This window comes from Carcharodon carcharias, chromosome 7 (genome assembly GCF_017639515.1).
Source record: "Carcharodon carcharias isolate sCarCar2 chromosome 7, sCarCar2.pri, whole genome shotgun sequence".
NCBI lineage: Eukaryota > Metazoa > Chordata > Chondrichthyes > Lamniformes > Lamnidae > Carcharodon > Carcharodon carcharias.
This window is the reverse complement of record NC_054473.1, coordinates 30800862-30827760: the sequence shown is the minus strand read 5'-3', so window position 1 is coordinate 30827760 and position 26899 is coordinate 30800862. Positions and strand designations below refer to the sequence as shown.

Below are 26899 nucleotides of genomic sequence, written 5' to 3'. Positions count from 1 at the left end.
TATTGCCATATTCCTTGATTTGTATTCATAGCCAATTATCTAAATGTCTATTATGTGTACATTTGATACTCCAATTTGGCATCTGCAGCGGTTTTTGCTGATCTGGTAAATTACTAAACAATGCTTTCCTTAATGTTTAATTTTTGACACGAAATCTGCAATCTCTACCGGCTGTTGGGATTAAAGCAGAAATTACACATGTAGACCATCAAGAAGCTTTTCCAATTAGTGAGAACTTGAATTAGTATTAAATTGTAGGATCGAGGCCTCCAGGATGAATCATGAAGCTAATGGTTCATTTCTTTACATGCAAAGAAAATTGATTTAATTTCCTTAATTTATATCATTTCTGGATTCTTATCCAACTTTATACTGTGGCCCAATTTTGTATTCCCTCATTTAAGCAAGTTAACAGTCTCTACTTCCTGGTGCTTATTCAGAAAAAAATTCAAATAGTAATTTCCCTAACTTTCCTTCGGTAGCAATCAATACCTCCTCCAAACCCCCCAAAAAATAATTTCCCAACTCCTCCTTCAGAGGGCACAGTAAACACACTTGTCATAAAGGAAATAATTCAATCTACTTGTAAATACTGAAGCAAAGCAGCTAAAATTAATCTAAACCCAGCAGACTTGTCTAATGTCAGTTACCCAATTCTTATTTTAATCCGCATAACATGCTTTTGACTTACCAGGAGTGCAGAGTATCTGCACTTGTGAAAGTATCACAAACTAGTTTGTACTCTTTTCCTCAAAATGAAATGCAAATCATCTATGCAAATTGTATGCTGAATACTCTCCAACAAAGATCACTCAGACAAGCTTTCCCCTTCCTCCTCCAGCTTTATTGATAGTTTAAAATTACATTTCTATAGTTCTAAGACTTCAGTTGCTTTTACCTTCTGTCTTAAAAAACTGATTTCAAGCAAATGATTCTTTACAGTAGTCTAATTGTATTATACAAAAATAACATCTTGATTTCTGTGAAAACACATTCAACTGCTGTGTAGTTCCAATCCTGTTTGCTATGTGTTTGCTGTGGTATTTCATAATGGGTATAATAGCTGCTAAACTACATTCAAAAATTTATTCAAACCTCTGCTTGAACATCTGTATCTCCGACACTGACTCTGGTTTCAGCTACTGTAAGTTGGTTACTCCTATGATGCTTTTTAAAAAAAAAAACCTGTACTTTTCAGCTGTGGACAGGCTTGCTCTTTGCTTCTCATTGTTTACTCCCACTTTGCTGTTTACTGTACGTAGGGCCCCGAAACAGATGTTGGTTTATGTGGTGAACTGCTCCCAAGATCAAACAATTCAAAGCCAACATTTCAAGAAATCACATGCGGAAGTTTTTACAGACACTTCCAGTTTTGGTTTCCTCCCACAGAATCACTTCCAGAACCCAAAGGGTCACTGATCGGGCTCATCGCTTACCACTCATTAATCCCTATACACCAGTGGCATGGAAAGGGGGTTCTTTTACAAAGCATTATACATAACACCTCTACCAAACTAAACATAAACATTTGTAGTTAAATGCAGAAAGTCAATTTCCACCCCTTTCCTCCTTTTACATTTGAGTAAAGCTCACTTGGCCTGGGACTAGCCTCTATCTGCCAATCGTTGGCCAGTGAAGAGGATTCAGAGGAAATAATACAACCATCAATCAGAAAAAGGAGGGGCGACAATGTAAGATTTAAGCCGTAGCCTCGATCGTGCATTCCCGTGCAAGATGTCCAGCTTCACCACAACGGTAGCAGTTCACTTCACTTGCCTTGCTGCAATTGATGGCAACATGACCAGTTTCACCACACCTGTAATTTAAACAAGATAATTTGACACTTCCGTATACTTATTGAAACTTAGCTATAAACATAAGTTTAAATTCATAACTACAGAATACACGAAACTCAATGGTGAGAAACTGCATCAAGCGCAATCTATCCACAGTGATGATTATAGAAAGCACGCTATCAATGCAGTTTACACACATGATGGCTAGTGCACCAGGAAAAAATTAGCTTAGCTTCAGATATTAAAATATAACGTCTTATTTAAGTACCAGCTCTGGTATTGGAGTTCAGAGCTCCACCCCTCTCGCTCAGGTGATTCTCCGAAGTAGCAGTCTGGAGGTAGCCCTTTCCAAGAGAAGTTTCAACTGATCTCCCACTCAGAATGTGGTGATCTGAAGAGAATATCCAAGCTTTCTATTGTTCATACTTAATTATAATTGCAGAAAATGCTTATGACTACATACAAGCTTCATGAGGTGGATGCTTTTCCACCTCAAGTGGAAATATAAAGCAGTTTTATCAACTTCACCACTACCAGCATGTACTGTAAACGTAGCTCAAATTTCAGCAGGCTTGCCACTTAGGGTAGCCTGGAAGAACTCAAAGGGTGATTGCACTTTGAGCATGATGTTGTTAACGGCCTGAGATTGTTAGCACCCATAATACGGCTTAAGCAGAGCCTCTATAACTGTTACTTAGGGTAATGGCAAACAGTTAGCACTGTTTATCCTAGACAGCCATCTACATTGGGTAAGTAGGGACAACGCAAGGGGAACTGAAGTTAACCATCAGTTTCCTCCGCTACCCCACCCTCAACCCAATAATCAGTATTTTACACAACCTGAGGAAAACAGCGCCATTTTCTCCATAGATTCTTCAAGACCACGATCAAGTTGGCAGTGACAACTACAAAAATTACTATATCTATATTCTAACATGTAAAGAGATGTTTTGGATTTTAACTGATATTTCCTACATTAGAGTATCTCAGATTCAGTTCTCTTAATGATCAATCCAGAATATCTCAATTATGCTTTACTCAGGATTGCAATAGAAATGTCCTTCTAACTGAATGTCAAACGAATTAAAAGCAAATTCCAGTAAGACTAGAAGTAACAAGTAAATGTTTAAAAGTTTTGTTGACAAAGAATAGATATGCTGTCAAAGCTTTTTGACTTGCACTCTTCAGGACAAAAGAATGCCAAATTTCAAAGGCAGCAACAATTTATACTTCCAAAAAAAGGAGAAAAGTCTGAGTTGACTGATTGGTTGAGGCATTACCATGGAGATGCGCCAGGGAACAATTGCTCCCCCCACTGCTTTTGTTTAATTTGAACAAAGTACAATACCTGGACATGAACCATTTGCCTGCAGAGGTCAGGTCCTTCAATATGAATACATGTAGCTACATTGCAAGTCCGACTGATGATCTTAAATTGGTTATCAGGTGTGATTCCCTAATTGGACATCACTTGCTAACAATCCCAAGAATGCTAATTACACCGACAACCAATTTAAAATCAGTTGGGCTTGTAATGTGGTCCATGTTCGCTTGCTCAAAAATATATATATTAATTTGCAGGCAAAAGGAACATGTCCAGGCATTGCACCTTTTTGGAATTAAGCAATAGTTCCCTGGTGCATTCTCCATGGCAATACCTTGACTAGAGTTGACTTGCCAAAAAATCAGCACCCTTTTCTCATGCAGTATAAAACATTTCTCCCCATGAAATTGGCATTGGTGTCTGCCCTAATGAGTTCAAGACAAAAAGCTTCAACACCATGTCTCTTTTCAGCAATCACCAAGTGACTATTCAAACACTTGTTTAGTAATCCAATCTATGAAATACAGACACAGTAGATGAAATTTAACACAAGTGATTCATTTTGGTAGGAAGCTGAGAAAATATAAACCAAGCAGTTTAAAGAGTGCAGAAACACTTACCTGGGAGGCGGGTTTAAACATACAAAGATGATAGGATAAGGTAAGGCAGCTAAAGGATATATAAGCTTTATAAATAGGGACAGAGCACAAATGCAAGGAAGTTATGCTAAATTTTAGGCATCAGCTTGAGTACTGTGGCTACTTCTGAGCACTACACCAAGATGGATGTCAAGGCCTTTGAGAGGGTGCAGAGATGATCTATTTGAATGGTACCAGGGCTGAAAGACTTCAGTTAGGTGGAGGGGCTAAATAACTGGGGTTCAACAGGTTTACTAGGTATTTACAATCATGTATGGCTTGGATAGAAAAAATAAACTGCTTGCAGAAGGGAAGAAGGGTCAGTAACCAAAGGACACAACCCTTAAAGTAATTGGCAAAAGAATCCGATCACATGAAGGGAAAAATTATGCACTGAATTTTGATGATCTGGAACACATTGACTGAAAGGGTGGTGAAAGCAGACCTCATAACTTCCCAAAGTAAATTGGGAACTGGTACAGCTCTTTCAAAGAGCTGGTAACAGGCACAATTTGAACAACTTTCTTTGTTTCATGGCTGAAGCAGTCCATGTCCTTATGCAACAAGGCCCAGATAATAGTCAGGTTTGGGCTGATAAGTGGTAAGTAACATTTGCACCATACAAATGCCAGCAATGACCATCCCCAACAAGAGAGAATCTAACCATCTCCCCATGACATTCAAAGGTATTACCATGCTGAATCCCCCATGGGGTGGGGGGGTTTCCAACATCCTGCAGGGGGTTACCATTGATCAGAAACAGAACCAGTCATTAAAATACTGTGGCTGTAAGGGCAGGTTAAGCATTTTGCAGAATGTAACTTACCTCCTGACTCCCCAAGGCCTCGCCATCATATACAAGGCACAAGTCAGGAGTTAACTCATCACCTGCCGAGATAAGTACAGCTCCAACACTCATGATGATCCAAAGCAGCCCGCTTGATTGGCATCACAAACATTCAGTTCCTCCACAACTGATGCAGTGTGTACCATCTACAAGGTGCATCGCAGCAACTCACCAAGGCTCCTTTGACTGCATTTTTCAATCCAATGACCTCTACTACCTCTACAAGGGCAATAGGTGCATAAGAACACCACCATGCAAGTTCCCTCCAAGTCCTACACCATTGTGACTTCGAACTATAAGCACTGTTCCTTCACTGTCACTGGGTCAAAATCCTGGAACGCCCTTCCTAATAGCACTGTGGGTATGCCTACAACACAGACTACAGTGGTTCAAGGCAGCTCACCACCACCTTCTCAAGAGCAGTTAGGGATGGGCAACACACACTGGCCTGGCAAGTGACACCCACATCCCATGAACAAAAAAAAAAATTATGAATCCACTGTGCAACGGAATGGTTATAGAATATTGGCTACGATTCTTCCCTCTGCAGATAAACCTCTCTCGCCAGTGCTGCAATCACTCCTGTAAAGGAAATAAGAAATCTATTGACTGGAACTTAGTAAAAGTGATTTGTTTTATGCCAGGAAATGGCATATTTGATTTGACAGGTGTGGAAGAGAAGGGAGCAGCATGATATCTGGGTAGGCCACAAGGAATTACATGGAACCTACAGCAAAGAACCCCAATTGGTTTGCTTCAGTGTTTATATTCCACACAAGCCTTTCTTTTCACCGTCTCCTATACACCATGCACAAAGCCTCCCTTTAAATGTCAGCAAATGCAGCAAGTTCCACATTTTCATGTAAAAAAAGTTTCCGAAATTCTTTTGATCTATGAATCATTATGTCCGAAGTTACCTGTGTCAGGATCCTTCAAGAAATTTCTAATCAGTGTCATTAAATCCCAATGTGTATATTTTTATTTTTAAGACACTGATCTTAATATATTTACACTTAAAGCAAAAGGGCTGCAAGTCAAAAAGTTAAGGCATTAACAGCACTACTGGCAAAGTGTAATTATAGTTTGCATTCTAAATGTTGATGCAGGAATTTCAAATGATCAGTACGACAAAAGTTAACAGGAAGCTGTGTTTAATAGACCAAACGTGCACAGACAAGATTTTTTGATTATATACATTGAACACCAAAAAATTTTTTTTAGCTGAGAAACTCATGACAAATACTGAATGAAAGTGGATTGCCTCCTTTCTTTTCAGGCTTCATATAAGATGCAATATGTATTTGGTTGATTAAATTTGAAGTTCAGCTGATTTCATTTCAGTTACTCATCACTTAATATTTTAGCAATGCATAACCAGTGGCCCTGTAATGTATTGGTGCAGCATACAGTATCTCAAAGATAGAAGTTTTCAAGTGCAATGGAACTTTTAGTTTTTTCATTTCCTTTGGCTTGTCAGATGTACCAAAGCCTCCACCAACAAAATGATTCAGCTCCATTCCAATTGAACATCTGAAATGAACAGTGACCAGCTAATGTTTCCTTTACACTAATTTGATGCTACAGGCAAAGGTTTGACAGGAAATTTCTACTGCTGGCTCAGAAACCCCCTTGTGATTAATGTGCACTTGGCATTCCACCATAAGTGCTTGAAGGGCTCATGTTCGGCACTGTTGGCTTGGCAAACAAGTGCTTGAGCCCTACAGACTGGAAGATTTCAATGGCATCAAGAACATTAGAAATAGGAGGTCTTGGACATACAACCGCTTTTGAGTGTGCTCTGTCATTCAGTATGAATGCTGATCTTCTAACTCACTCCACTGCCTGCCCACCCCATATTCTTTAATGCATAAAAACCTATGCATCTCAGCCTTGAACATACACCTTGATTGAGCACTCAAAGCCCTCTGGAGGTAGGGCATTTCAAAGTTTCACAATTGACTAATGAAATTTCTCAGCCCAACCCAAAATGAAGAATGATGGCCTCAGCAATCCAAAGTCAAGGAATGGATGGGGATAGGAGGGGACATTGGCCGGCGTTCTTGTTCCTGTTAAAATCCAGTAACAGCCCTGTACCTTATGTGCTCTCGTGTAGATGCTCAACTGCAATGCCTTGTTTTTGGAAAAACAACACTGTTGAGGGGCTCACATAATGGAATGGCCAAATGGGCAAAACACAGGAAGGCACTTGTGAAACTTTAGCCTAGTAGTGTCAATACTGACATTAGACAAATGAGGGGAAAAAACCAGCAAGAAAAATGTTCCAGTATTATCCATGTCACAAAAACATAGCTGCCCAACCTAACTGAACTGTTAAGTCATCCAAATTCTTTCCTAACATTCCCACTGAAGAAAAAGACATGTGATTGGTAACATGAGTTTTTATACTCTGCATTCTCATCAATGCCTCACTACACAACAACACAGCAGCAATGTTTATGTAACTCATCATGAAGACAGCAAATGGACAGCTGCAGAGTAATTTTGGTTAACTAAGAAACAAGCATGAACAAAGTATTCAAAAGGATGAATGCCCAGTGTGTGCTTGGATTGCATCAAGTTATTCTTCCAACAGACATTTTGGACTAATTGATCAGTAAGTGAAATGTCGCTCATCTTCAGAAGCCAATAGATATCTATTATTACATAATTAGCAAATTAATCCACAACACCAGCCAGGAATAAAATTCACAAAAATTGCTGGTCATCTGCACCATACCTATAGCACTTGACTTTGGTGCAATCCTTCTGAATATGCCCAAATTCGCCACATGAATAACATTTCTGCTCATCAGCATGATCACAGTCACGGGCCAGATGTCCAGGTCTGCCACAGTTATAGCAGCACTGCTCCCTCTCCTTCTTTGGCTCCTTGCAATCTTTGGCAATGTGGCCACCCTTACCACAGTTGTAGCAGGCTGAAATGTGACAGCATAACAATTATTTTTGTTTGTAACAAGTTATTTTGGCCCATTTCCAACAAGAATGTTTGTATATTTACCATCTTCCTGGAGCTCACAATCCTTTGCAAGGTGGCCCGATTCACCACAGCGATAGCAGATATCTGGAAATAGAGTATAGATTTAAAACTGGGTTCATCAGCAAGTAATGAAAACAAAACACATGACATAGCATGTGCAGCAGATATTTGCTTATCACTTGAATTCCTCTATAATTCTGTTTATGTAGCTTGACAGAAGTACTGAAAAAAAAAACTTTAAAAATGCAGACTACCCAAAAAACAAATACTGAATAGAATTAGAAGTACCTAATAATTTGTGTACATGTGCAATTCTAATTTCTATATCCACACACTTACAATCCCTATGTCATTTTTCATTTTGCTGAAGCATGGATCCATAATGTCATATAATGGAATATGCCTCAATAATTATGATTGCAGAGCATGATCACTGGTGGAACAAGTTATTTACCATGGATACCTGTGCCTAAGTCTTACTCAGAGACGGAGTGAGCACTTTGTTTGCCAGTTGTAAGCATCCTATGCAAAATATTTTGGGCAGTCTCAATCCAGTTTCTGGTGAGCATGGCCTTCAAAATTACTAACAATTAAAATGTCACTCGGACAGTTAATTTGCAAATTGAGAAGACCCATACTGATTTTGAGGATGGTTTGAAGCTGCAGCATAATGTAAAGAACTTTTCTTTCCATCTGAAGTATACCCAAGTTGGGTATAGTTAACTTTGATATCCAAGGTGACAAAAGCTTTCCATTTGCAAACTTCCATCCTTAGTCTATTAAAAACAAATGATTTTTCAATAGTCAAATCTAGTCTAGAGTGGTCAAACACCACTTGGATTACTGCTGCCTTCATAAAACACTGAGGACAAAATTTAAATTTTTGATGGCTTTTTCCACAGAATAGTGATGACAAGTTACCAAAGAATTGACAGAGCCTGCCAATATCATGGGTCTATTTAGTTGGGAGAACACCATCTGACACGTCAATATTTGTGACTTTGTACTCTTGCAGGGCATGGAACGAGCAGTTTATTTTCTGATGTTAAGTTAGTCACTTCAGAATCCGAAAAAAAAAAAATACTGGCCCGATCTTACAGCTAGTGGTGAAACATCTGCTGACCAGGAAGAAATCTGCCCACTAAAGTGGGCGAAGACAACCCTGGGACAGGCAGTCAGCAGCTAGAGGATCGAGCATCTAGGCTATACTTAAGTTAAGATATGTCTGGGGAGCTTAGTCTTGTGATTTGCACATCCTGCACTATGTGGGAAATAGATGCTCCTGGTGGTCTGGATGACCTTGTGTGCAGGAGATGCCTCCGACTGGAGCAACTCGAGCGGCAGCTGGGGGCACGACGAGACTGAGAGGTTTGTGGATAGCACGTTTCAGGACGTGGTCACCCCGCAGCTTAAGGAAGTGCAAGCAGAGAGGGAATGCCAGACAGAAGACAGGGACCAGGCAGGGAGTGAGGGAATCCTGAGTGCATCCGTTTGCAAACAGTTTTCCGGCCTTGGAAGACAGTGAGTGGCTGTTCCTTAGTGGAGGCCAACCAGAGCAAAGGCCATGGCACTGTGGGTGGTCCAGCTGCTCAGGGCAAGGTGGGGAAAGGAATGTGGAAGGGCAATAATGGTCAGGGATTCGTTAGTGAGAGGAGTCTGTAGATGCGATTCCAGGATTGTACGATGCCTCCTGAGTGCCAGGGTCAGGGTCAAGGATGTTACGGAATGGCTGCAGGACATTCTGAAGGGGAAGGTGAACAGCCAGAGGTCGTGGTGCACGTTGGGACCAATGACACAGGAAGGAAGAGAAATGAGGTCCTGCAAACCGATTTTAGGGAATTAGGTAGGAAATTGAAAAGCAGGGCTTCAAAAGGTAGTAATCTCCGGATTACTCCCGGTGCTATGCAGTAGTGAGTATAGGAACAGAAGGATAGAGCAGATAAATGCATGGCTGGAGAGATGGTGCAGGAGGGAGGGCTTTAGGTTCCTGGGACTGTTTCTGGGAGAGTTGGGACCTGTACATGTTGGATGGGTCACATCTGAACAGGAACAGGATCAATATACTCACAGGGAGGTTTGCCAATGCTGTTGGGGTGGATTTAAACTAAATTGGCAGGGGGATGGAATCCTGAAAAGTGATTTGGAGGGGAGAGAAGCAGAGATGGAATTAGAAGTTAAAATGCTAGTGAGTCTGGAAGATAGTGGAAACATAGGCTAGATAAGATTAATAAGGCTAAATGGCATATATTTAACACAAGGAGCCTTAGGAATAAGACACGGGTCACAGATAGGCATGTGGGAGTATGATATCATAGCTATGACCAGGACTTCGATAAAAGGGCAGGATTGTCAGCTCAACATTCCTGGTATTCAGAACAGATAGACAGGAGGGTATGAAAGGAATTGTTGGCCCTGGGGGGTGGGGGGGAGTGCAGCTGCAATATTGATCAAGGGTTCAATTATAGCACTGAGGAGGGATGCTATCTTGGAAGGATCATCAAATGAAACCATTTGGGTAGAACTAAAAAACACAAAAGGGGGAAAACATTGTTGGAAGTGTACTATAGGCCCCCAAAGAGTCAGGGAGAGATAGAGGATCAAATATGTAATCAAATTTCAGAAAGTGTAAGAATAATAGGGCAGTAATAGTAGGGGATTTTAACTACCCAAATATTAACTGGGATAGTTTTAGTGTGCAAGGTAGGAGGAAGCAAAATTCTTAAGTTGCATCCAGGGGAACTTTTTTTTAAGCCAGTACGTAGAAAGCCCAACAAAGGAGGGGGCAGTTCTGGACCTAATATTCAGAAATGAGCCCAGGCAGGTGGAAGGCGTTCAGTAGGGGAGCATTTTGGAGATAGTGACCATAACTCAGCTAGATATAGGATAGTTATGGAAAAGGATATGGCTGGGCCAGGAATAAAAGTCCTAAACTGGGAAAAGGTTAATTTTACTAAGATGAGACGCGATTTGGCCCAAGTGGACTGGGAGCAGCTACTTGCATTTAAAACTGTGTCAGAGCAGTGGGAGGTATTCAAGGAGGAAAGAGTGAGTACAGGGCAAATATGTTCCCATAAAGGCAAAGGTGGGGGACCAAGTCCAGAGAACCCTGGATGTCAAGGGACATAAAGGTTAGGATGAAGAAAAAAAGCTTATGGCAGATACAGAGGGCTCAATATGGCAAAATCCTTGGAGGAGTATAAAAAGCGCAGAGGAGAACTTAAAAAGGAAATTAGGAAATCTAAGTGAGTTCATGAGAAAGCATTGGTGGGTAGAATAAAAGAAAACCCAAGGGTTTTTTAAAAAATATATAAAGAGCAAGAGAATAACTAAGGAAAGAGCAGGGCCAATTAGGGACCATAGAGGTAATGCATGTGTGGACCCATAAGGCATGGGTGCAGTCCTCAAGGCATACTTTGCGGTCTTCACAATGAAAAAGGACGACGCAGATATAGACATCAGGGTGGAGGACTGTGAAATTAGAGGAAATTAACACAGAGAGGAGGTACTAAAAGGTTTAGTAGCCTTAAAAGCGGATAAAGCCACAGGCCTGAACGAGATGTATCCCAGGCTGTCGAGGGAGGCAAGGGAAGAGATATCAGTGGCCCTGGCAATAATTTGCAAATCCTCTGGCCACAGGTGAGGAGCCAGAGGACTACTAACATTATCCCATTATTAAAAAAAGGGAGGAAGGGATAGACCAGGAAATTACAGGCCAGTCTAACCTCGGTTGGTGGGGAAGTTACTTGAAAGAATTCTGAGGGATAGAATATATTCACACTTGGAGACGCAGATTAATCAGGGATAGTTAGCATGGATTTGTTATGGGAAGATCATGTTTGACAAATTTGATCAATTTTTTGAGGTGTTAACCTGGAATGTTGATGAGGGTAATACATTTGATGTGGTCTACATGCACTTTAGCAAGGCTTTTGATAAGGTCCCTTGTGGCAGACTGGTAAAGAAAGTAAAAGCCCATGGGATCCAAGGCAAAATTGGATCCAAAATTGGCTGAAAGGCAGGAAGCAGAGGGTGATGGTAGAGGAACATTTCTGAGACTGGAAGTCTGTTTCCAGTGCGGTTCTGCAGGGCTCGGTGGTGGGGTCCTTGCTGTTTGTGGTGTACCTAAATGATTTGGACTTAAATGTAGGGGATATGATCAAGAAATTCATGGATGATGGAGGCTATGGCAAAGCAAGTGAATATCAAAATACTTCTTAAATGTTATGAGAGTTTCTGACTCAACCACCCGTTCAGGCAGTGAGTTCCACTAAAATTGTTAGGGTGGTAAATATGGAGGAGGGTAGCCATAAGCTGCAGGGGGATAGCAATGGACTGTTCAGGTGGGCAGAGCAGTGGTAAATGGAGTTCAACCCAGAAAAGTGTGAAGCAATGCACTTGGGGAGGGCTAACAAGGGAAGGGATAGTAGGACTCTGGAAAGTACTGAAGATCAGAAGGACCTTGGTGGCATATCCACAGATCCCTCAGAGTAGCAGGGCAGGTAGATAAGGTGGTTAAGGAATAAGGGATTCTTGTCTTTATTAGACAAGGCATAAAATACAAGAGCAGGGAGGTTTTGCTGGAACTGTAGAAAATGCTGGTTAGGCCACAACTGGAGTACTGCGAGCAATTCTGGTTACTGCATTATAAGAAGGATATGATTGCACTGGAGAGGGTGCAGAAGAGATTCACCAGGATGCTGCCTGGGCTGGAGAGTCTGAGCTATGAGGAAAGATTGGATAGGCTTGGGCTGTTTTCCTTGGAGCAGCTAAAGTTGAGAGGGGACCTGATAGATGTATAAGATTATGAAGGGCACAGATAGGGTGGATAGGAAGGCACGTTTTCCACTAGTGGTGGGGTCAATTACCAGGGGGCATAGATTTAAACTAGGAAGTAGAAGGCTAAGAGGAGAGTAGGGGAGAAATTTTTTCACCTAGAGGGTGGTGGAAGTCTGGAACTCTCTGCTTGAAAGGGTGGTTAAGTCAGAAGCTCTCGTAACATTTTAAGAAGTATTTTGATATTCACTTGCTTTGCCATAGCCTTGAGAGCTACAGGCCAAGGGCTGGAAAACAGGATTAGTGTAGTCAGATCTTTGATGACCGACACATACACAATTGGCCGAATGGCCTCCTTCTGTGCTGTAGACGTCTATGAGTCTATAAAGATCCAATGATCTATGGCATGGATTTCCCTTATCTTGATGTCAGTTTGAATCTGGCAGAAAGCCAAAGAGATTTCCAGGTGTACAGCAACATCAATATCATCCAGCCAATTACATTGAACGGTTCTCAGACATCAAATCAGCAAGTAAAATGTACTGAATTTTTCACTTAATTAAAATGGAGTCTGAAATAAATTTTAATATGTACAGGATTAACAAAAGCTGAAATATCAGGAACAAACTTAATAATGTAAATTTCATAATGGAAAAGTTTTATATTCTACAAATAATTTTTAGGGCCATTGAGACTATTCAGCAGTAATTATGAATATAGTGTGCCATTAACAACCCAGTGACACCTTATTCAATAAGGTTTAATGAGTTTTTTAAAAAAAAGTCAGACTAAAAACATGAAAGGACAGGTTTGTCAGTTCAATGACTTCTACTTGATGGCAAGTTCATTTACATAAAGTTACACACATCTTTCCTGGAACTCCATTGTTGAATCTGAGCTCATCTTGGCCTCAAATATGACACCAAGGCTGTGAAAAGACTGAATCAGCCTCAGACAGCTGGCAGGGTGAGTGGGCAGAGTTTGAGATAGGAAATGAAGACAATGGCTTTAGTCTTCCCAACCGGAATGAATTTCTGCTCATCCACTATGTCAGATAAGCAGAGACAATGGAGAGGGGTGATGGTGAAGTAGAGCTGCGTGTTGTCAACGTACTAGCGGAAACTAAGTCATGCTTGTGGATATGTCACCAAGGGGAAGCATATAGGTTAGATTTGCCAAGGTGACATGCTCAAGGACTTTCCACTCACTTCTGAACCCTCAATTATTATGTTCGTAGCATATGCCACCCAATTATGTGACAAAAGGAAAATAGAGATTTAACTCCCAATTACAAGGTTACTTCTATAGAAATGATAAGTGTCCAAGGGCTGTGACACGTTTAACTATAACAAATATACCACACACCCCATAGTTTTGATATAATGTAGCAATCAAATCTAATATCAAATAATTTGTTTGAAATAAGCAGGCTAGAGTTATTCACTCAACCTTTTCATTCTTAAAAGACTGATTATTCAATTACATTAACAGTATCAAGGCTAAATTTGAGTGATTATGGAACAGTTAATTTGGAATTCCAAACAAAACTCTTCAAAAACTTGCGTGCATGCATGTCCCTAAGTTCCACTGAAGATTAAAAAGCAAATTCTTATGTTACCTCTTGCAGCAGTGAAACTTCCTCTGCCACGACCTCTAATCCGACTGCGCCCACCAGCACTTGGGCATTCACGTGCCCAATGCCCAGTACGCCCACATGTAAAGCACTCCTGGCTGCTCATGGTGAAGTATATTCAGTCTAAAGGAAAAAATATTGGGACATGTAAAATAATGTTACTGCCACCATTCCACTAAGATTCACACTCATGTTTTTACTTTTATACATAACTTTAAAAGTTAAGCAAATATATTTCTACTTGGCAGCTGATGAGTGCACAGAGCACGTTTGCATTCTTCAGACTTTATATTTTGCTATGCTCAATGCCAGCATTATTTTGTTTTAAAAATACAGCCTATAATGCAATCTTAAGAAATATTTGTCCAAAGGTGCAACTTTACAATTTGTAGTTTTTAAAAAACATCAATTATTTGGAAAAGCGAACAGTAATGCCCAAGCCAGCCACTTAGTGCATAAACAACTTACTGTAAAAGCCAAGAAATACAAAAAATGAATCTGCTCCTTTACTCATTTGCTCAATATGTAGGTCAAAGAGACACACAAATCACCAATACTTTTACATCGCTTTACTCTGGTCTCCTTGCCTTTCTTGGAGTGCAGAGCTTGTCCCACACCAGGAGTAGGCACAGACCAGATACAGAAGTACAGAACTTGAGTATTGCTGAAAAAGAGACATGTCTAAGCTTTTCCTCTTGCACTCATTAGAAGGCTCGCAAGAATACCAACATAAAACTTGTGTGTGTGTGTGTGTGTGTGTGTGTGTGGGGGGGGTGGTGGTGGTGGGGGGGGGGGTGGAAGAGAGAGGGAGAGGAAGAAGAGAGACAGACAATTTATACTGTATGTGAAGTGTGCTGATTGGTTGTGACAGTGTTCTTGACCATCAGTTGCTCTATTGATGGTACGGTATCATAAAAGATTCACTTCAAAAAGTATGCCAAGCTCCTAGTTTTCCACACAAGAAGTTAAATGATTAAAAAGGTTGTGGAAACTTTAACATACTTTTTTTGTTGATATATACAGGAGAGCAGGACAGCTAGCAAGTTTTGACATTTGAAGTGTCAATCTTGTTAATCAATTAAAATACAAGATGTAGACACGAGGGCAGGCTAGGATCGATAATCTGGAACCTGGTGACTTCAGTGGAGTGTGGAGATTTTGAAAACCTTCATGAAATCCAGGCTAAGCATCTCATGCTCTATGGCTCCAATCTAACATGTTTGCAAGCATTTCAAAAATAGAAAATGATATTGCCAGAAGATCATTTTAGTTTTTGTTGTTGAATAATGATTTTACAATTTTGTATCTAATTGAGAGAGTTCCCAAGACAGCAGATAAAAAGGCCATGATGTTGCTTAGCTATGTGTCATTCCTAGCCAGAAAGCCTTAGCTCATATAAACACAGATCACTTAGCTGACCCACCAGTTGGCTAGTGGCACTTTTGGAACTGTCCCCAGCAACGTTAACTGCCACAGGAGAAAGGAAAATAAAAATTGACAAAAACAATTAACATAACCAAAGCTAAATTGGATAGGCCACAAAAAAAAGAGCACCGGGTGGGAATGTATGATCAAACCCACATCTGTTGATTAAACAAGCAGCACAAAACGTTGATGCGCTGCCTGCATTGCAATCACTACATCCAGTTAGTACTAACATGCTGTTAAATGGAACCCTGCTCATGCATCTATCCTACATCATGAGTGGCCAGCAGCACTTTTAAAGGGGAACCAACCAGGAAACAGACCATTTTAGAGCTGGTAATGTGTAAATGTGACAGGGTCAATTAAGGACCTCATAGTAAAGGATCTTCTAGGCAAGAGTGATCATAACATGATGAATTTCAGTTTGAAGGCAGGAAATTTGGGTCTGAAACTTACAAAGGTATGAAAACAGTTGGCTAAAATGACTGGGAAGCAAGATGATAGATAAGCAATGGGAAAAGTTTATGGAAATATTTCATAATTCTCATTCCTTTGAAAAAGGAGGACTTTACAATGCATCATGTGTCATTAGCTAAGTTAAGGATATCAAATTGAAAGAAAAAGGTGTACAATGCTGCAAAGATTAGTGCTAGGTCAAAAGACTGGAAAAATTTTAGAAACCAAAAGGTGACAGAAAAAGAAATCATAAGAGTAAAGACCATATATAAAAAAGGCAAGCTTCTGCAAGTATATGAAAAGGATGAGAATAAAAGTAAACGTTTGGCCCTTAAAGGGTGAAAATGCAGAATTGAAAATAGGGAATTAATAATGGAGAAATGTGAAAATGCCAGAGGCTTCAAACAAGCATTTCTGTCTTCATAGAAGACACAAAGCATCCCAATAATAGTAGAGGATTGATGGGACTAAAGGCTCTCCTCTCTCTCTGGGTGTAGGGGTCGCACAGAAGATGGTGGCATAGTGGTAACATCTTTGGACTGGTAATCCAGAGGCCCAGGCTAAAGCTCTGGGAACACAGGTTCAAATCCCACTATGGCAGCTGCTGCAGTTTAAATTCAATTAATAAAATCTGGAATTTAAAAGCCAGTCTCAGTAATGATGACTGCGAAAATACCATTAATTGTCATTAAAACCCATCTGGTTCACTTTGGTAGTGGGTCCTTTAGTAAATGAAATTGGCCACGTTTACCAGGTCCAGCTCACATGACTCCATATTGATAGCAATTCTTAACTGCCCTTTGAAATGGTCTAGCAAGCCACTCAGTTTGAGGGAAATTAGCAATGGGCAACAGATGCTGGCCCTGCCAGCAACACTCATTCCAAGAATTAATAATAAAAAGTCCCCTGGGCCAAAAAGCTGCATCCTGGGGTCTTAAAAGTGACTGCAAAGCTAGTGGATGCATTGTTGTAACCAAAGAATAGTTACAGCACAGAAGGAGACGACCATTAGGAACATAGGAACAGGAGTAGGCCATTCAGCCTGCTCAACCAGTCAATTAAGTCATAGCTAATCATCCACCTCAATGCCACTTCCCACACTATATCCATATGCCTTGATGTCATTAGTCTCTGGAAATCTTATCGATTTCTGTCTTAAACATGCTCAATGGATTGAGCTTCCACAGTCCTCTGTGGTACAGAATTGTAAAGATTCACCATGCTCAAGTGAAGAAATTCCTCATCTCAGTATAAATGGCCTACCCCTTATATCACCTGGTTTTAGGCTAAACAGCGAGGGGAAACATCTTATCTACATCCAGCCGGTCACGCCCTGTAACAATTTTTTAAGTTTCAAGTGTCTCTTGTGTGCTTGTGATGGCCCTCTGAAGGAACAAGTCACCTAGTGCTACCAAACACATCTCTTCACCCCCCGTTGGCATTCTGTAGAGACCGCTCCCTCCAGGGCACCCTGGTCCACTCCTCCATCACCCACAATGCCTCATCCCCCTCCCACAGCACCTTCCCATGCAACTGCAGAAGGTGCAATACCTACCCCTTTATTTCTCCCCTCCTCACCATCCAAGCAGTGCTTCACTTGTACTTCCCTCAATTTGGTCTACTGCATTCACTGCTCCCAATGCGGTCTCCTCTACATTGGAGAGGCCAAATGCAGACTGGGTGACTGCTTGGTGGAACACCTGTCCACAAACATGACCCAGACCTTCCTGTCGCTTGCCATTTCAACACACCACCTTGGTCTCAATTCCACATGTCCGTCCTTGGCCAGCTGCAATGCTCCAGTGAAGTTCAACGCAAACTGGAGGAACAGCACCTCTTCTTCCGATTAGGCACTTTACAGCCTTCCGGACTTAACATTGAGTTCAACAACTTCAGATCATGAACTCTCTTCTCCATCCTCACCCTTTTTTGATCCCCTATGTTCAAATATTTTTAAATTTTTATTATTTTTTAAATGTATTTCCATTCATTGTTTTATCCCCACTTTTTAGCCTATTTTGATCTTTTTTCCCCCACACCTTCCCCTCACCAGGGCCAGCTGTCACTTGCTCATTCTGCTTTCTACTCAATGTCACCATTAGCACCTCCTTTAGCCAGTATCACCACCATCAACACCCCTCTGACCTTTTGTTTGGTGACATCTTTTGCAATCTCTCCTTTGCCTCCATCTATCATTGGCCTTCTATCCAGCTTCACCTGTCCCACCACCTTAAACAGTCTATATTACACCATATTTTTACTTCTTAGTTCTGAAAAATACAGGCTTGAAACATTAACTCTCTCTACAGATGCTGACAGACCTGAGTTTTTCCAGCAATTTTGGCTTTTGTTTCACCTAATGCTACTCCCTTGCTTTGTATCCCTGCAATTTTTTTCCTTTTCAGACAATTCCCTTTTGAAAACTTCAACTGATGCTGTCTCCACCATACTCATATGTCCAGACCTTAACCACCTGCTGCATGAACAAGGTTTGTCTTCATGTTACCACTTTTTTTGCTTGTTACCTTAGTCTGTGTCCTCTGCTTCTCAATCCTTCTAATGGGAAGTTTCTCCTTACTTAACCTATTCATACCCCTCTTGATTTTGAATACCTATCAAATCTCCTCAACTTTTTCTCCAAGCAGAACAGTCCCAACTTCTCCAATCTTTCTACATAATTGAAGTTCCTCATCTCTGGAACTATTCTCGTGCACCCTCCTTAATGTCTCCCAAAATTCCCTAGATTTTGGAAAGGTCCCAGCCAATTGGAAATCGCAAATGTACACCTTTATTCAAGGAAGGAGACAGAAAGTGAAAAACTAAATATAGGCCAGTTAGTTTAATTCTGCCTTTAGGAAAATGCTGTATGCTGTTATTAAGTTGCAGCAGGGCATTTACAAAAAGGGAAACCTGTAGATGCACTGTATTTGATTTCCAAAAGGCATCCGATTGGGCACAAGAAAAGGTACTACAAAAACTAAGGCACTTGGGTGTTAGGAGGTATTAATGTATTAGCATGGGTAGCAGATTGGCTAAGTAACAGCACAGCAAGGATAAATGGGCCATTTTCAGGTTGGCAAACTAACTGGTGTGGTGGGTGCCACAGAGATCAGTGTTGGGGCCTCAACTACTTAGCTTGGATGAAGGGGCAGACTGTACTGTAGCCAAATTTGATGATAAAAAATAGGTGGGAAAGCAAGTTGTGAGGAAGACAAAGTCTGCAAAGGGTTATAGATAGTTTAAGTGAGTGGCAAAAATTATCAAATGGAGCATTGTGGGAGAAAATGTGAGGTTGTCCACTTTGGTGTAAAAAATAGAAAATTTACAAAATGCTGCAGTAGAGATATCTGGGCGTTCTTGTACAAGAACAAGAAGTTAGCATGCAGGTACAGCAAGTAATTAGGAAGGGGGATGGAGTAGAAAGGGAAGCCTTACTAAAACTGTCTCGGGCATTGCTAACACCACATCTAGAGAGTTGCATAGTTTTGGTTTCCTTGGGGAATATACTTGTATTGGTACTACCAATACCTTTGCTGCCATCTCGGCCAGTCATCCCAGGCTGCTGACTCCCATACCGAGTCTATTTGCAATCTCCTCCACTAGAAGTCAGCAGCTTTCCGATACTGCAGGCACTGGGGTAGCAATGCACAAAGGTGATTAATTGACTTTGTCTGCAAAATGGGATGATTTCATTTCTAAATTTGGTTTGAAAGGTTTAGTGCACAATGGCTTTTGTTTTTGAGGCCATGTGGACACTGATGATCAGAGCGGGAAATTAAGTTTGGTGAAAGGGTTTGTAGTTACTATTATCACATAGTTCTTGACATGCAACCTAATCAGAAAGGGACTTTGTAAGTTGCCTCTTCACTTCCTCTACTTGCTATATAGCTGGTGGCAACAATTGTTCATGCTAGTATGGTTGCACAGCATGCAGCTGACTGCCATGAATCCTGCACTGCCAAGTACTGGAGGGCTCTTCCAGAGGACTCCAAAAAATGTATTGTTTCAGCATGTAATAATCAGTTCTCATATTATGCAAATGCCAATGTCAGCCATGTCATCAATGGATAGCCCTTGCCGCCCAGTAGCCACCCTTTTGTTTCCTGTGGCAAGTCAACGTGCTGTCTGGTGTAATTCACCCCACAAATGAATGTGTACAGCAAATACAACTTAACCTGTAATTAGGCTCCGAGCACCCAAAAAGAAAAAAAACAGGTACTTCCACCATGATACTCCAATATTATAGACATTACAGATAGAGCCAAGGGATCTCAACTAATGGATCATATCAAAGATCTGAAGTCCTGCCACATCAACCATTTACTTGTTCGCCATTCATGGTGGTTCCACAAACATCCTCAATGATGGGGGAACCCAGCATGTTGATACAAAAGACAAAGCTGAATCATTTGCAACCATCTTCAGCCAGAGGCAGAGTTGATGACCCATCACAGTCTCCTCCTGGGGTCCCTGGCATCACAGCCTCCAGTTTTCAGCCAATTCAATTCACTCCAACCAAAAGAAACTGCTCAATACACTGGATAGAGCAGAGGATGTGTGGAAAATTGTCCAGTAGTCCTGTCCACAAGAATCAGGACAAATCCCATTGAGCCAATTACCAGCCCAGTCTATCCAAAATGATGGAAGGGGTCATCGATAGCACTATCAAACAGCGCTTGCTCATCAATAATCTGCTCAACTGGATTCCACCAGCAGCACTCGGATCCAGACCTCATCACAGCTTTGGTTCAAGCATGGACATACGAGCTGAATTCCAGAGGCGAGGTAGTGTGATTGTCTATAACTGAGTATGACATCAAGGAATCCTAGCAAAATTGAAGTCGCTAGGAATCAGGGGAAAATCTCTCCACTGATTAGAATCACACCTAGCACAAAGAAAGATGGTTGTGGTTGAAGGCCATTCATCTCACCCTCAGGATACCACTGTAGGAGCTCCTCAGGTTAATGTCCTCGGTCAAACCAGCTTTAGCTGCTTCAATAAAATTCCCTCCAACATAAGGTGGAGATGTTCATTGATTAGTGTTCAGCAGCATTTGCAATTCCTTAGGCTCTGAAGCAGTCAACGCTATCTTCCCTTGATATTCATGGACATCATCACTGGTGAATCTCCCAGCATACCAGGGGTTACCAAGGATCAGAAATTTCACTGGACTACCCACATAATACTGTGGCTACAAAAGCAGTAACTCACCTGACTCCCCAAAGCCCATCCATCATCTACAAGTCAGGAGTGTGATGGCAATAATCATCTCCAACAAGAGAATCTAGCCACCTCCCCATGGAGTTCAACAGTATTACCATTGCTGAGTTCCCACCATCAACATCCTGGTGGTTACCATTTAACATGATCAACTGCATAAATACTCTGGCTACAAGAACAGGTCAAAGGGTTGGAATTCTGCAGGGAGTAATTTTTTAAAAATTCATTCAAGGGATGTGGGCTTCACTAGCTAGGCCAGCATTTACTGCCCACCCCTAATTGCCCCCGAGAAGGTGGTGGTGAGCTACCTTCTTGAGGCGCTGAAGCACCTTACTCCCAAAATCCAGTCTGCCATCTACAGAGCACAACTCAATAGTGTGACAGAATACTCTACACTTGCCTGAATGAGTGCTGCTCCTGCAACACTTAAGTTTCATACCATCCAGGCCAAAGCAGCTTGCTTGATCAGCATTCAATCCAGTGGCAGCAGTGTGTGCCATCTGCAAAATTCACTACAGCAATTACCCTCCTTTGACAGCATTTTCCAAACCTGCAACCTCTACCACCTACAAGAACTAAGTAGGGCAAGGGCATGGGCACATCATCTGCAGGTTCAATTTCAAGTCACTCACCGCCCTGATTCAGTGGGAACTTTTGTAGTACAAAAAACTAAACTGAAACCATAATTTAAAAAAATATGGGCAAAGGCTTTTATAAGAGAAGAAATCAGAAACAAGATTATATTGAAAGATAAATTATGTTTGAAGCCTTCTATAACCAAATCAACAAAAAAAATCCCACTTCCTTGGAACAACTAAGTTTTCAGAGCAGGTACTGTGATGCATAAATAGCAACTAATATCACAAATTAAACTAAATTACATGGCTTGAATCACTGCAACACAATCATAGCACTTAAACTATTTGTGCTTATTTAAGTATTTGAACAAAAATCCTATTTACCCTGTCCTCCATCCCCCATCTGCACTATTTTCACTTCAAGCATATTTATTTTTACATATTTCCAAACTCTTTTCCCTCCATCACTAACAGCATTCAATTCTGAAATAAGTAATTTGGAAACAGTTGTTTCATGAGTTTAATACCACCTTGAAAGGCCAGTTATTAAGTTAAATTCAGGAATACATCTGACATGGTTGCAACACAGCCTTCATCTCAAAACCATGTGCACAGCTCAGGAGCAGGAACTCTGCCTATGAGTAAACCTGGCACTGGCAAAACACCAAATGACACAATAGCTTTACAAAAGAATTAAAAAGTCACTGCAACAGTACGCTAAATACTGATGCAGTAAATTCATTGTCTGATGCCCTCGGTTTTAACCGACAGTTGAGATTCAATATAAATAGTGCAACTCATAAGTTATGGATAAGAAAAAGACCATTGAAGCCAATCCCCCTAAAACAATAATCCTCTCATCAAGAATCCAACTGTTCAAATAATCTGGTGTTTTGCCCTGACATATCATTTTGAAAATTTATCATGCTGAGATAGAATTCTTAGATATGTTAAGTGATTTACTAGCTTTCAAATATCCTTTAGTTTATATCCTAGGTACTGTGTTAATTATACTGACATTTTACATATTTCAACAAGATCATCAAGCTGGCATTTTATTGTGCTGATCCAACTTCTATTCTGTAAGCTTCACAAATTCTCTCCCTTGGCTCTTTCTCTCCAATAAAAATCTATCTTGTTGCAAACACAGAACTAAACAACATGCAGAACAGATTATCCCAAGTAATTTTCAAGTCTTTGCTGTTAGCTGATTCCAGCCACAGCAGTTAAGGTGCTGCAACTTTGGTTGCCCATTGTGGTTTGAAATAGTCCTGGAGACTTTACTGCACGTCTTCAAGCCCCCATCCACTCTACCCAATTCAAGTCATCCCTCCCCTCCCTCATGTTTGTGTAAATAAAACAAAAAGTGCTTTTAAAATGTGCTTTCAATTTCTTTAATACCTGTTTTTTTTTAATTTCCCAGTGTCCCAAGATTAATAGATAAGTCCCAAAGATTTGGAGCCCCCAGCTGCAACTGTATCAACTGCCCAAGGGGCAGAAAATTTAAGTGTGAGGAGGTCGTCTCCATGAAGGTTTGACACCATGTCTATTAACTTGCACAAGATTCTGTAGATGCATCGAGTGCAAATATTCCCATCCACACAACGTATAAATTAACCCAAGTGTAAAATGTTCAACTACACAGCTGAAGCTGTCTTTAGATATCAAAATGTTTTAATTATGCCAAGGCACATTTTTAAAAAACTTCTACATGCCACAACTCCAACTCAACTAGAGAAAACTAGGTGAAAGTATATTACAAAGCCACAGATTTTGAAGTCCATCCCCTTGTGCAAACCACGTGCAGTTTTACAAATGCCCATTTGACAATTCCTGTACTATGTATAATATTCTTATTTGTATTTTAATAGTATCTTTTCTCAAAGTTGAATGTTGTGGGCACTAAACTTGGAAATCTTAGAGAATGTGACCTTTACAAACCAGAAAGCAAAGTAACAGAATGACTCACTACAAGACTCAGAATAAGAAACTTGCCTCAAAAAGGAAACTTAATAGTACTGGTTGTGCATTTCGTAAGCAATTTGCTCAATGTGTACATATATAAGCAATTTGAAGCCAAATTTGTAGGTGGCAAAATTGAATGTTGATTTAGGAAAAGTGACAAAAATTACATACCTCTTAACTGCATCTAGTTTCCTTAATATACTGTCCATCTACCTGGCCATACACAACAGCACAAACTAAACCAAACTGATGGCAGGACTTTCCTCTTCCCCCTCAGGAATTAGGGTGCATGGCCACATTTATTTTCTGAACACTATGAACAGGTGATTAAAGGTGTTTTTTTTGGGAATGCAAGTATCAGTAAGACTTGCATCTGGAAACTGCTCACTCCACCATTAGACAGGCCTTTAGTTAAGAGTATAACTGCTGCAGTTCTATACATCAATGTGAATGATTTTGAATCAAATTTTAAAAATAGAAAACCAAATATAATAGTGGAGCTCAAACTTTGGCTGCATGTGCATATATGCAGTAATTTTTCACAGCAAAGTTTTTAATACATCAATCTGAGATAACACTAACCAGCCTCCTGTGCATGCCAGGTTTCTCCCACACCACTACTGGTAGCCAAACCTTCAGCTGTCTAAGCCTCAAGCTCTAGAATTCCTTCCCTGAACCTCCCTGCCCTCAAGATGTTCATTAAAACTTCTGACCAATACCTGTCCTAATATCTCCTTGCGTGGCTCAGTGTCAACTTTTTGTCCGATAATGCTCCTGTGAAAGGCCTTAGAATATTTTACTATGCTAAAGGCACTGTATCAAAATGCAAACTGCTGGTGCTATTTCCAATGTCATCCAAGTTCCACGGTTAAATCAAGGTGGCAGTTTCAGTTTAATGCAGAGAAATGCAAAGTAAATTTTGGAAAAGGCACTTAAAAGGTCTACTCTAAGTAGCAAGACAAAATGAAAAAACAGCAATCCTTGGGTGCAGAACAGGTGTGAGTGAAATAAAAGGTTCTAAAAAAGGTAACAATAGCTCTATTTCACAAAGGGCATTATGAAAGCAAGGATATGCTGTATTTATCTATGACAAGCTAGACCATCGTTACAATATTGCATGTGGTTTGGTGCACCTCGGTTAAGAAAGCAAATTATGTCTAAGGAATGTAATGTATATTAATTAGGCATTTACTAGGAGTTTATCCAAACTTTGAAGTTATGAAGAGGGGTTCAGAAAATGAAGGCTTTTGCCATTCCAGGGGGCAGGCTGGAGAGAAAGAAGTCTAATCATGTTGCCCAAAAGTCTTCAAGGTCAGAAAGTTGTATCTACTTTTTAAAAAAACTCATTCTTGGATGTGAGCATTGATGCGCAATCCCCAAACACCCTTGAGCTGGATGGCTTACCAGGCCATTTCAGTTAAATGTCAATCATATTGGTGTGGGCCTGGAGTTACGTATATACCAAAGGAAGAATAGCAGAATTTAAATTCTCCCGATTTCCGAGGTTGGGTATTAACTCCTGTCTCCAGAGCATTAGTCCAGGCCTCTGGATACTAGACCAGTAACATTACCATGGTATGCTACCAACCCACTGTAGTCAGTGGATGGGACTCTGGATTATCACCAGAAAAGTAAAAAGCAAGAACTAATGAATATCAAAAGAGCAGGCAAATGCAGCTTGGTAGTTAGTTGAAAATAACTGGCATGGTAGGCCAAGTGGTCTTTGTTGCTTTCCATGGATTGAAATAAGTAATTAGCCAAAACCGAGTATCATTGTAACATATTTCTGTGAAAACTGTAAAATACAGAACAAACTTTATATCCCAAAATATGTACTAACATTTTCTAGGAGCATTATGGCCATCCTGAGGACACTGCAGATTACCCAATATTAATTGGCATCAACTACACGGCCCAATATTTAGAACTTTTTACATATTCCTAAATACAATCCTGCACGTTATTCATGGACTCATACCTAACCTCTATTCCCTCCACCCCAGCACCCCCACGCCAAATTAATCGCAAGCATTCATATGCAAAACTAAATTAAATCAAGTGTACACGCCTAACATGGGAGACGGAAATGGGCACATCATTTGAAATCGAGTAGAATTCTCGTTTACTAAGTAGCTAGAATATAGTACTTTTATACATTTTCAGCAGAAATATCGTAAACAGGATACTTCGGGTCAATAGACAGTTGATATGACCGGTACATCACCCCACGCGGAATATTTTAATTCACTTTCCCGCCAAAGTGCAGCGCATTCAAGTTTCGGGTTAAAGCACGCTTCGAGGGGCGGGGTGTTCGTCGTTGTTTAACGCATCGAGGCTAATTTTTACGAATAAATCGGCTCACGCGGCCCCTAAAGCTATCAAAATATGGCCTCGAGGTTCGCTTTGAGTGCATGCATTGGGGAAAGTGGGCCTGTGGGGCCGGTCCCGTTTTAACTTGGGCTTCCCGGATTTGTCGCCGGGGCCGTCAAGCGCGACGGCGGCGCAAAGAAAAAAAGGCGGTGATGAGAAGCAGACCCTCGCCGCACCTCCACTTCCCCCTTCGCCCTCACGTGTAGAGGGGCTCCAGTGTAACGGTCCCAAACAGAAACCCAAGCTTCGGGCCGACGGCGGGGAGGGAGGCCGAGGGCAAGCAGCCGCCGAGGCGCCGTGGGCGGCTTGGCACAAGCCACGCCGCTGCACTAAGGCTAAGCGGCAACAAGCGCACGCACAAGACACCTCCCCGGGATACCGCGTTTGGACTGAAGCGGTCTCGGCTCGGTAGGAAAAGGTAAGTTTCTCAGGCAGAAGACACATTACTCCAGTCGATGCTTTGAGACGTCCGGCAGGGTGGCTGTGGAAAGGTGATTTGAGAAGGGAGGGGAGAGGAAGGGAGGGGAGGGGGTGGTGGTAGAAGAGAGCAAGGCTCGAGCCGACAGCCTGACGCACAGGCCGCAATGCGCCGTCAGAAATTCACTTGTTTACCTCAGCACTTCTTCAGAGTTTAACCCTCAGGAGCCCGGGCAGCTCAGGGAGGGAAGAGAAAAAGAGGGAAAGGAAAGTCAGGTTCACCGTGTCGCCGTTAAGACTCTCCACCGCACACAGTTATTTTTCTTAGCTACTCACGGTCGCGGTACTGCACCTCTTCCCTCAACCTCCCACCGCCGACTTTCGGTTTTTTTTCTGGCTCTTTCCTTCTGCACGCGTCACGCGGTTTGCACACGAGGGGGAAGGAGGGGAAAAGGGGG

At 41.2% G+C, this 26899-nt stretch overlaps 1 protein-coding gene across 2 annotated transcripts; it reads right to left on the bottom strand.

Annotated features, from left to right (window-relative positions):
* Positions 1-822: 822 nt before the first annotated feature.
* On the bottom strand, positions 823-26899 carry cnbpb (CCHC-type zinc finger, nucleic acid binding protein b). Of its 2 annotated transcripts, none has more exons than XM_041192351.1 (5): positions 26778-26899; positions 13995-14132; positions 7625-7687; positions 7343-7541; positions 823-1816 (listed from the first exon to the last, which is right to left on the bottom strand). In XM_041192351.1, the coding sequence occupies exons 2-5, from the start codon at positions 14113-14115 to the stop codon at positions 1699-1701; spliced, it is 501 nt and encodes a 166-aa protein (XP_041048285.1). In that variant the 5' UTR covers positions 14116-14132; positions 26778-26899; the 3' UTR covers positions 823-1698. The 2 variants fall into 2 exon arrangements, with proteins under 2 accessions (XP_041048285.1, XP_041048284.1); XM_041192350.1 differs by lacking the exon at positions 26778-26899 and adding an exon at positions 26637-26772.